At 35.3% G+C, this 12,413-nt stretch overlaps 1 protein-coding gene across 1 annotated transcript in view; it reads left to right on the forward strand.

Moving 5' to 3' along the window:
- LOC132204766 (protein Skeletor, isoforms B/C) overlaps positions 1-12,413 on the forward strand; it is a 40,446-nt gene that overhangs the window by 23,228 nt on the left and 4,805 nt on the right. The window contains exons 3-6 of the mRNA XM_059633521.1: positions 7,573-7,804; positions 9,352-9,463; positions 11,453-11,691; positions 12,100-12,280. Coding sequence (XP_059489504.1) covers positions 7,573-7,804; positions 9,352-9,463; positions 11,453-11,691; positions 12,100-12,280 — 764 coding nt within the window. The remainder of the gene's footprint in view (positions 1-7,572; positions 7,805-9,351; positions 9,464-11,452; positions 11,692-12,099; positions 12,281-12,413) is intronic.

Consider the following 12,413-nt stretch of genomic DNA (forward strand, 5'->3'; position numbering starts at 1 on the left):
AGCCCCCCCACGAACACAGCCGCCCTTTTGTCCTCGCCCTCCGCACGGCCTTCCCCACGTCCTCGACCTCGCTGCGCCTCCACCCCTCGCTCGCGGCTTCTGCAAAAATTAATCTTGGGGGTTGCCCACCTCCGAGTTGCCGGTTCGTGGGGTGCCCACAACTCCGGCCGCGTGCAACACCTTTCAATTAATTTGCCGCGCGTGTCGCGCCTCCTATAATCGTGCGTCGCGCGTACTATAAGCATGCGTCGCGCGTCCTATAACCGTGCGTCGCGCCTCTGACGATGGTGAAAAGCGCCCTCTGGAGTTCGCTTTTCTACCGTCGCGCGTCCCATAGTGATACGTCGCGCCTGCTATAAGTGTGCGCACGGCCCTACGGAGGTCGTCTTGCCCCATTCTGAACCCATCCCAAGGGCCCCTATTCTTCCTAGCAGTCCCCTTAATTAAGATTGTAGGAAAAGAATTGCGTCGCGCGTGCTATACATGTTGCCGAGGTATCGATGGAATAATCGGTTTCCTTAACAATTTCACCACCACCAGTATTGAACGCGCGACGTAAAACCATTATTGTATGCGCGACGTAAAACCAGTATAGAGCGCGCGACGTGATACTTTTACATGGGAGCATAAGTGTTGCCAACCTATGAAAAAACACGTCGCGCGTACTATAACATTACCCTTTTTTTTAATATGTATCAATTTTATCATAACTTTTGAAGATTTTTATCATATTTTAAAGAAAATTATTAAACCTTATCAAACCTTATATTACAAATGATAATAATAAACAATTTTGCACTAAGTCTGAAAGACAAAATAATAAATAGAAATCTAAAATTGTGACGAAAATGATCCTTTTTTTTATTTGTCATGGTCAGTTGATCTGACGCCGCTTGTGATGGTCAAGATGCGAGGAAAATGCATCTTTCATGGTCCACGGCCGCTATTATTCGCATCAATCCACGGTGAAAAGTCTCCAGAGACTGGCTGTCAAAAGGATCGGGCCCAATATTGCTTTTTTCTTTCGCTCTCTCTCGCCCCCCCTGTCCCTTTGTCGAATCCCTCGCGACATTTCGCAACTCGAGCACGTATCCCATTCGCAGCACTGTTTGCTCTGCTCTCTTAAAAAGAAATCAAAACCAAAAAAACAGTGTCTGAACCGAAAGAACAATAGAGATGCATGGAAAAACCATAAAATTATAATTTTTTGGTTTATTTTTCTATAATGTGTATTTTAATTGTCAAAATTTAAGAAGGTATTTATATAATAAGCAATTTTACTATTATTGAAAACTGAATTTATTCAAATATTACAAATAAAATAATTATAAAAAATATTTCCTTAAAATTTTGGTTCTTGATGATTATTTAAATAAAAATAAATTACTTATTTATGCAATAAAGATAATAATAGTGTATGATTATTTGCTGTTGATAAAGTGCGACTAGTCTGTTATTTAGTAATATAGAAAATTATAGAGAGGGTGGGGGAGGGGGTGGTTGACACGCTCGCTCGTTTTCGCCTAGCTGCGTGTGCGACACCATGCATCATCAATTTGTCCGGGGGTGGCTTTTGTGCATGCATTTAAATCGGCGCGCTGGTGGAGAGGGTGGGAGGGAGGGAGGGTGGGTGGCACGGCGCGGCACAATGCGAAATGCACCCCGACATAGACAATAGCGCTAATGGACCACGCTGCTTTTCTGCTGAGAAAGCAGCCGCGAGTGTGTGTGTGCGATTGTGTGTATTAAAATCGCGCGCTCTTTGAATCTTTTCAAATCTCGGCGCTTTCTTCTCAAAACGAGAACATTTTTTTCATAAAGCAGGCGCGGGACATGAAGTGTAAAATATAAAATCATTGGAAGAAGACACGAATTTACATAAATTCCAAAAGTTATCTTTTCAATTTTAGTTATTGAAAAGATTTAAATTTGTTTTTAGCATATTTTTTTTTAAAATTATTAATGAGGTTTTTTTGTGTAGAATTTTAAGATCGAGGGTGTTTTGAATTTAAAGTTGGCTTTTCCTAAAACTTACGTTTCAATGTTCTGACCAAAATAATTATAAAAATTAATTTGTTACAAAATTTTGAATTCAATGGTCAAATTTTGTGTTAAATTCAAATCACCTTGTATTAAAAAGGAGTTCACTTGAGTTGGAAAACCTGCAAATTTAAAAATAAAAAAATCTACAAATTAAAGAGATTTAAATGTGAGATAGGTGGGATATTTATTTTCTTCAAATCATAGGTTTCAACTACTTTTTAATTCAAACTTTCCTTAATAATTTATCTATTCTTCGTGACCTCCAGTGACCTCAGCTTTCAAATGGTGCATTGTTTACAGGAGAACCAACCGTATTAATAGTTTTTTTTTTTTTTTTAAATTCAAGAAAAAAGTGATAAAACCAGTTTAATTAATGTAGTGATTTTATAATATTCTAGATTCATGCTTGATTAATTGCATCACAACTATTTTTTTCCAATTATCCGTATTTAAACTTAATTAATATTAATATAGTATTTTTATTTAACAATATTAACAATAAAACTGTAGCAATAACTATCATTGACATTTTAAAATCGAGATCTTTAATAAATTTCATTCAATAAAGTCAAACTTCATAATTTCACCTTTTAAAGGCAAAATCTTTGAAAAAAATTCGTAAAATTTGATCATGTCAATTTGTAAGTTTCTTTAAAAGATTTTTTAATTTCCCTTTTTTATTTTGGAAAATTCAATTTCCTGACGATTTCCAAGAAATTTTTAGTTTTTTTTATTGGCTGTTCCTTTGAAAACTTTGAAAGTTTAAAATCCATCAACTTTTGCTAACAAAATAGAGCTTTATACGTTGAAACCGAAAACATCCCACTCATTTTAAAAAATAAAAGTTATCAACCCTTTTTTCCTAAAAAAAATGTACCCATCGGTTTAATCACTTTTGAAACTTTATTAATTTAGATGTTGCGCCCTCTTTTAATTGCTCGGGAGCTGTTTGCAAAGTCAAACACAGCGTGTGCACGTATAAATAAACAGCCGTTTAATCCGCGCCCCGAGTAAAACATGCAAAATCCAGATAAGTTTATACCCCGGCTCTAGAGAGACCGGCCCGTTTATATAAATGTTGGAGCGCTTAATGGAATCACTTGAGCTCACTCTCTCGTATTTTCCTTCTCTGCACCCCTCTTTTCGACCAACATCGCTGATAATCTCTGGGATTCTCCACCCTGTCCGCACCCCAGCGCACGGAAAATAAAGCACACCGACTTAATACACTCGCTCTCTTTCTCTTGATCCCGCCAAATCCCCACGGCCGAAAAACGCACGCTCGCCAAAACACACTCCCCGTCCCAAGCATAAAATTTTACAAAAAGATCTGTTATCATAGTTTAGACATAAGAAATTTAAAAAATTTGGCGCACAAGAACAGAAAAATAAATTGTTTAAAATGTTGTCGAAAAAAAAATATTCTGAAAAAAATTAAAATTGCAGATACAACTTCAGGTTTCTCATCAAGTCTGCACGAAAAGGAAAAGAAAAGCTATTTTTCAGACTGGAAAATTTCTGAAAATTTCCAGTGGAAATTGAAGGACCTGTAGCTTAAAATTAGAAGAGCATCCTAGAGACGATACTGATTTTTTCACAATTAAGGATTTTCAAGGATCAGGTCAAGTTACTTGACCAGCAGTCCTGGAGACGTCACTGAATCTTGCGTAATTAAGGACTTTTTAGGTTCCACCACTAAATTTTAGAGGGCAGTCCTAGCCATGATTCTGATTTTTTATATTTGAGGACTTTCAAGGATTAAGGTCAAGTTACTAGACTAGCGATCCTAAAGGGACGATACTGATGTTATAACAATTAAGGATTTTCAAGGATCAGGTCAAGTTACTTGACCAGCAGTCCTGGAGACGTTACTGAATCTTGCGTAATTAAGGACTTTTTAGGTTCCACCACTAAATTTTAGAGGGCAGTCCTAGCCATGATTCTGATTTTTTATATTTGAGGACTTTCAAGGATTAAGGTCAAGTTACAAGACTTGCGATCCTAAAGGGACGATACTGAAATTTTCACAATTAAGGATTTTCAAGGATCAGGTCAAGTTACTTGATCAGCAAACCTTTAGACGTTACTGAATATAGCGCAATTTAGGTCTTTTTAGGATATGCTTCAATATTTTAGAGGGCAGTCTGCGCGCTTTTCATACTTTTATTTTAAGTCTCATTTGACCGGTTTTGATAAAAGAATCTTCAAAGAACTGCACCAACCGACGCGCCCTTCTTTCTTTTTTTCCTCCCTCATCCATAAGAGGTAAATCGCGTTACTGTCTCCAGGAAATTCAATTCGGTGCCGCTCGCAAATTAACTAAATCCCATCAAATCCGCGCCTCGAACAACAAGTGCATTACACGTGCTTTCTTTCGCAAACGCAGCCCTCCTTAAGGCCCTGCACACGGAGAGAGACGTGATCGATGGCCGATTGCGAAAGCAATAAACGACGCCGAAAAGTGTAAGGAGCGTTCTCGTCTCGCCCTCGAGAGCGAAACTTGATCGCCTTGTCTTGCTGCCGTGGGGTGGAAAAATGATCCCCGCAGGCGAAAATTGGAGCGATCATTCTCTCCGATCACGCCACCGATCACTTTTGACTCTTGGCAAAAAAATTTACAAATTCTGCACTGGAATCGAGGAGAAAGCGATATTATTTTCGTATAAACGCAGAAAAAAACTTGTTTTAAAAGGTGGGGATAAATGGCTTCGTTTAGTTTAACCAAATTTTATTTCTCTTTCAATGGGAAAAAATGTGTCATTTTTGTTGGAAATGTAAAAAAAAAAACGTGCAAAAATGACGCTGAAGTATAACTTTTTAAAGTTAAAATTGAGTTATTTGATAAAAACACCAGAAAAAAACATTTTTTCAATCCAAATTTCCTATTTTGATGGTCCTTTACGTTTTATAATTATCTTTTTAGTAATAAAATTTTCATCTATAATTAAAAAATTATTTTAGAAAAATTCCCTATTAACTGAAAAAATACTTTACAAAAGAAACATCAAATTTCTTCTTGGTCTCATTCTTACTTAAAATCTAGGAACTTTTAAGTTTATCTGATCTCAAAATATATAATTATATAAAATTTGTTAACATTAATTTATTTTTAAAGTTCAAAGGGTTACTATGGAAAATGTGATATTAAAACTGTGTTCAATTTAATCAAAGATGCTACTTTATTGAATTCCTAAAATAAAATCTAAATATTTTATTAAATTTTGTTCAGAAAATTTATTGAATTTCACAACTTGTTTGATAAAAAGTTTCGCCTTCGACACACAGTAATAAACAAAATTTTCTTTTCATAAAAAGGAAGAAATTCTTCCATTGTGAGAATATTCATAGCAACCCCATCCACCCCCTGAGATTCAGATTGAGTTTCGCCGACGTTTCACTTTTCGAGCGCACTTTGCTGATTGCACCCCCCGCCCGGGTTTCGCCGCAGCGCATGACTCAATTTTCATTTTGAATTTATTTCATCCCTCGCTTTTTTTCGTACCCACCACCTTTTCATGCGTGTGCCGCCGGAGTAAGAAGTAATCTTAATACCCACGTCAAGGGAAAAGTTCTCAGCTGGACATCGATTTGGCGAGAGAGACGAGAGTGAGTGAGGTGGAGCAGAAGTAATGCGCGCACATTTCCTATATTAAACTGCAGCTTTTTGCCTCGGTGTGGCAATTCATCAAACGGCATGAATCACTCGTGACAGAGGCAATCAAAGGCTTTGACAGAAAAACGACTGCCAATGACTCGCTGAAATTCATGTGCAGAAGCTTTTCCTGCAGACGAAGAAAATGAGCTTTCCGAATATTAACCGATTTTTTAAATAATCTTGTTCACATCAAAAATCTTGAACTATTTTGCAGAATTACTTAAAGTTTAAATTAATTAGAACCAGAAAATGGGAACAATTTCTTATTCAAAATTTTTAAATTGAACATAATTTATCATAATTATCAGAAATTTAAAAACTAAAAGAATGACTTTCATTAACAAAAATCTAGGCCTGGAAGAAAATCAATTCGTAATTTTAAACTTTTAATTCACATGATGCAATATAATTTTGAGTAACCTAAGCTATCTTTTAACAACTTTTTGATACAAATTTCCTCTCAGTTAGTCAACGAGACAAGCCAGCGCCCTGAAAAATATTAGAATATAGTAAAATATGTTTTAAAAAGCATTCTAATCATCAATATTTTGAAAAATATTCTTTAAAACATATTAAAAAAACCCCTAAAAATATTCAAACCTCTCATTTTCAGTCGACTAGAGATCTACCAGTGCCCTGAAAAGTATTATAAACTATTTTTTTTAAAAATATGGTAAAAACTATTAAGAATACTTTTTTTTCTCAATTCTTCGCATCCCCAATAGAGAATAATACAATCATTTGGATTATTTAAAATATAATTATTAAAGATCCACTCAAACATGAATACTCTGAAATTGTGCCGACTTGCATCCCTGACGTGCACAGATGAAATCTCATTATCCGTGGCGCACCCCTTCTTTTTGCGGCGCACGCGGCCATATCATCTCTCTCCGCTCGTTATATGTATATTGGCCATCGTTCTCTCTCTCTTTCTAAATTATCGATTTGCTTTGTGCTCACTCACGAGATGACGAGATGTCCTCTGAATAAAACATGAGCGAGCGAAAAAAGAGAAATCCCGAATGGGAAAATGTACTGTGCTTATTGGCTTTTGCATCTCTCTCGTTTGCGAAATGTGTTTGTTGATCGCATTCAAATTTCAGAGCGAAAAATTTGCGCACCCCACTCGCGTTCGTCGAGTACACGTAAACACACTTGTCAATGAATAAAGCCGATCGACGACTTGTGTCCTTATTATTTGCTTTTATTCAATATAAGCAACAGAAAATTAATGTGAAAATATGGAACAGTTTGTTCAATATATCATAGGGATGGAATATTTTTATGTTGAACGTGTTAAGTTTTAAACCTTATTAAATTTGAAAAACTTCTTTGGCCAGGACAGTTGAATTCTAATGACCTTAGTATTAAAACCTTGGACTAATAATTACAAGAAGACGATAAATTTGATAATCTTCTTTGGCCAGGACAGTAGAACTCTAATGACCTTTGTTTTAAAACCTTGGACTAATAAATACAAGAAGACGATAAATTTGATAATCTTCTTTGGCCAGGACAGTAGAACTCTAATGACCTTTGTTTTAAAACCTAGGACTAATAATTACAAGAAGACGATAAATTTGACCGCAACAAACATTTATCAATTCTATGGACCTATTTATCATATTATACGCCTGATTTTACATTTCAAAATATTTTTTTATCAAAATTTTATCACATCTAGAGATGATGGATTTATTTCATTACCTACGATTTTATTTGTTTATTAATCGGAATTGTTTGTACATATTTCACGTTTCACTGTTTGAAGTAAAAAAAATTACATGAAAATGACAAATGCAATTTCCCAGAGTAATTAAATTCTTATGTGTATTAACCAAAAATTAAATCATTCGTGCCTTTGATTGCAGCACACTCGCAACGTTACTCGGAGAGGACAAAATATGGCCGACTGGTCGGAGAATTCAAAGAGTACGCGCACGGAATCAAAGGCACCGTGTACGTCGTGGACGAGTCGACGCTTTTCATCAAAGGCTTCGCGTACGATGGCACAGGACCCGACGCCTTCTTCTGGGTCGGCAACCAGACGAGGCCGTCGCCAGAGGGTGAAATTGTCCCCTACCCCAAGGACTACAAGGGACGGTGAGATCACTTTTGCAATTTATTTATTTTCAGAATCTAGATAGCTTGTTGAATTTCCTTTTCATTGTCAGAAAAAAAATAAAATTAATTTATTTAATCACTATTTCTCTATTCTGATTAATTTAAAATAATAGGAAATAAAATAAATCTTAAAATACATGGCTATAAATATAAATTTAATAAATTTATTTTGGCTAGATTTCGTGATTTGTGACGGAATTATTATCATTTTGCTCTGTTTATTTTTCTCAATATTGTTGTTTTTATTGGTTCGACATTTTTATTTTTATTTTCAATTTTCTCCGAAATTGATGAAAAAGTAGCTTTGAAAATAGAATCGTTTGCAAGGCTTCGTCAACAGTTCTTTGGTTCAAGACGGTCGCTTTCATCTCTCACTGCCAGATCGTCACTTGATCTCTAATTAAAGCCCTAGCAACCCCCCAAGTGCAGTGCGGGGGTGGCAACCGCCCTGCTAGTCAAATTCAGACTGCAAATCAACAAGTACGGCGCGAGTGCAAAAGAGCGGAGGAAGAATGCGTTGTCGCCTGCGGGATAATTAAAATTGACTCTCCCTCTCCGCCCTCGCACTCTTGCCCTGCGAGCGAAATTGTCTCTGACTGTGCAGTTCAGCTCTCATTTCTATGTTTTAACTTTGACAAAATCATTTCTTTTTCCGAGCGAAAGTTCTATTTGACAATCAGTTAAGAACTAATTAATTGACTCTGGCTTGCAATTTCTGATAAATATACTTTTGTTTTAATGTTTTTTATTTTTTAAATTGATGAATAAAAAAATATTAATACAATTTTTCAAATAATTTATATTAAATTTCACAAAGAATCTAATTGTTATTATTTTTTTAAAACATTATAAAACTGGCCCAACTAAAGTAGTTTGCAAACTTTAACCCATTTTTTTTCTTTTTCCTAATAAAATTAAATAAATTTCAATGTATTTTTTACGTAACACAATATTTTTTGGCAGTAAATTGTTCAATTTCATGTTGTGTACAGAAAAAATCCGTTTTTCAAACGGAATTTTAAAGAAACAAGAATTTTTTGTAAATTTCGGACTTTTCTCTATTCAAACGATCCTCAGGTGTTAAAATCCACTAAAATTTTGTTAACCCTTTTCAACTGGACGCGAAACTAATGTTTCTCCATTTATAATTGTCGTTGACCGTGCCCGCTGTTGACCTTCTTAATTAGGAAAAATCACCAGTTCTAATCAAGTTTTCCTCCCCCATGAAAATTCTCCACTTTTCACTCGCGATAAATTTATTTCGCAAACTTACTTCTCCTCAGAGGCTTTTTCGAGTAAAATGGAACACTTATCACCGATCTGTCACCTCGATTGCGTTGACTTCTTGAACCGAAGTGATTGATGAATTTCCGCGGAGACTTTGTTTTATTTCCCCGGAGAAAAAAATCAATGTTCAATCAGGGAAAAAGTTTTTTTTATAAATCTTGTTATTTATCTTTGTAAAATTAGTCTGGTCAGGAAAACCACTAATTTGTTTTCTGATTAAAACGCTTTGCACATTTCAGAGAACCACCGATTCTTCCTGCCATAAGCAACGCCGACATCATTCTGCGACTTCCTTTCCCAAAAAGGATAAGGGATATCAAGTGGTTGGCCGTTTGGTGTCGCCGTTTCACGGTATGTGGTTTTCCTTATTAGTTTTTAATTAAGTTTACTGTTCTTGAGAGCGATACAGATAAATTTAAAGAGTTTTAGAAAATTAATTACTGCAGGAGATCTTTTTGAAACAGTGATTAGAAAATTACTCTGGGACAAAAATGGACTTTAAGTAAAAAAATATGATTTAAAATCGTTAAATATGTAATTTTATCTGTCTAAAACTTGCCACACCCTTTTAGACCAAAACTTTAAAATTAATTATTATTATTATTTTGTTAATAAAATTGTTCTTTCAACAAATTAACTTTGTAACGGGCAGCGAAAGTATATATTTTTTACTGGACGTCGGCAGAAAAGAAAGCCTTGGTCGTAAATAAGAGGTCTTAACGAGAGGAAATAATAATGTATTAATTTTATCGCAGGCTGAATGTGTCTGATCCGCGTGCACACGTTATCTCGCTTTCCACATTACTGCAGCACACCCCTGGGGGACGCCGCTAATAGGGGTGGAGCTCTCTCGCTCCGAGATTTCCACACCACTTGCACCCTTGACGGAATAGTTTCGCCCTGCCCTGCCAACTTTTTGGTTTTCCGGCTGGAAAAATTTTAATGGTGGAAAATAAATATTTTATAAAATTTTAAACAGAAAAGTAAAATGATTTCAGATGCAATTTTTTTGTTCAATCTAAAAGACGCAAAGACAGAACTATAATATTAACTTTTCCCAAAGTTAATAATTAACTTGCGATTGAGAAAAAGGAATTTTCATTTTTATATAAATTTTAAAATTAAATTTTCACTGTTTTTAGGAAAGTTTCATTGCAAAATTTCAGTGAAGTTGAAAAAACTATTGATATATTGATATACTTTTTTTAATACTTAATTTTTCTTTCAATGAATTTCGACCGACACCGATTTGCATAATAATAATAGAACTGAAATTTAAATTGTAAGCAAATATTTAAAATAATGCACTCTTTTCCATAGAAATATTGATTTCAGAAAGTGTAAGACGCATTTTGCTTTTTTTAAATTAAGATAATTTCTGAACGTACAAATTTTGTATATTTTTTAAGTATATTTCTATAAATTTAAAAAAAAACCAACATTATTATTTTTGTTAAATCTTTCCCTCTTTTTAAGTTCCAATAAATTTAGAAAAATCTTTTTACATTTTAACCTTTCGAAACGTTTTTTCGAATAAAATTTTATATTTCACTCCCTTTTTTTAAATAGGAATCGATTATTTGCAAAGAGCTAAAAGCATTTTGCCATTTGTTCTCAAAGTGGGGGGCGCCTCGTTCCGGCAATCGGTCGGACACGGGCGTCGAGCGGGTTGCCTGGCCGTGCAGGGGCCCCGCGCGCCGCATTTGCATGCGTTGCGAACGAATTTGATGGTTTTGTTACGATTTGATGCGCCCGCACAATGGTCTGGCGGGGGAGGCGAGAGGGTGCATTCGGAGGCAATCGAGTGCTCACAATGAATAAGGAAATGGACAAGCGTGAAAAGTCAGCCCGTGTTTGTGGCGGCGGCGGCGCCCGCCACGGGGGAGAAACTGCGAAACCGTGTCAAATGCGACATTGCGAGGCTAATGCGTTCATTTTTCATTCCGTTTTTTCCTCCCTGTTTTTTTTTCCACGTCCGGCAATTCAATCAAATCGTTATTTTGTAGAAAAAAATCACTGTATTGCTCCTCACATAATTAAAATATTTTCAAATTGATAAAAATTTGTTCAGTTTAAATAAAAAATCGTTCAGTTAATGTTTCGTATTTAGAAATTTCCCCTGATTTTTTTCTTTCAAAGATAATTTTATATAAAATTTAAATGTAGGCAAAAAGTTTTGCTTTTAAACATTAATTTTTCTCCATTTATTGGAAATTATATAAGAAAATATCTCTTACTTTTCAGAATGAAATTTTATTTATTATTTTTACTCAGAAATAATTTTTTACGAAATTCGTCTCAATTTTTTTTTGACGTTCTTTTAAAATTTCGTTTTTCCAGGTCAATTTTGGCGACGTTTTCATCCGCCCAGACTTGGACATTCCCAAGACCAAGGTGCTCCCTGAGTTCAAAAGACTGGCGCACGGCCTCCGTTCGGGCAACATCAGCATCCTGGACGCCAAAACCTTCTACATCCCCAACCTGCACTACGACGGCGCCGGCCCCGACGCCTACTTTTGGGTCGGAAACGGGTCCGAGCCGAGCGAATTTGGCTTCAAAGTGCCCAACGAGCGTGGATCGTGAGTTGGATAATTTTGTTTGAATTTTTTAAATTGCAATACACTTCAAAATTTAATAAAAAAAGGTTTTTTACAATGAAAGTGGATATAAAAGTTTGATTTATTCGATTTTAAACTGAGATTAGAATTTTCGTAAATAAGCGATTCTTAATTAATTTTAAAATGTTTAAAATTATCCACAAAAATATTAAAATTGGCAATTATTTTCAATTTTCTGATTAGATCCTTAAATTTGAAATCGATCGACAACAAATTCTTATAAAAGTTGCTTTAAAAATACAATCAAAATTCAAAGTTCCGTCAAATTGTAAGGTTAAATCGGATTTATCACTTCAAGTCTTGAAATTTTATTGTAATTTTTTTGTTCGATTAAATAAAAATTAAATTAATTTGCTTATTTAAATTTAGATTGGAACCACTGAGAGGATATCAGGGCGAGGACATAGAAATCCAGCTGCCCAACAACCTGACCGTTTACGACATTCAGTGGTTGGCCATGTGGTGCGTCCAGTACAGACACAATTTCGGTCACGTGATGATTCCTCCGAACCTGGACGTGCCGCCGGCTCTGGGCCAAACCAAAATAACTGTGAGTATTTCCGTGCTTTTTTCAACACAGAAAAATACGAAACTCACTTTATCTCACAATCATTCCCCGCTCCCTGTTTTTCTGTTTTCCCATTTGCCGAATTTTCCAAATTTATTTCTCTGATGACAAATTT

Source organism: Neocloeon triangulifer, unplaced genomic scaffold, assembly GCF_031216515.1.
Source record: "Neocloeon triangulifer isolate White Clay Creek 2 clone unplaced genomic scaffold, ASM3121651v1 ptg000022l, whole genome shotgun sequence".
Classification (NCBI taxonomy): Eukaryota; Metazoa; Arthropoda; class Insecta; order Ephemeroptera; family Baetidae; genus Neocloeon; species Neocloeon triangulifer.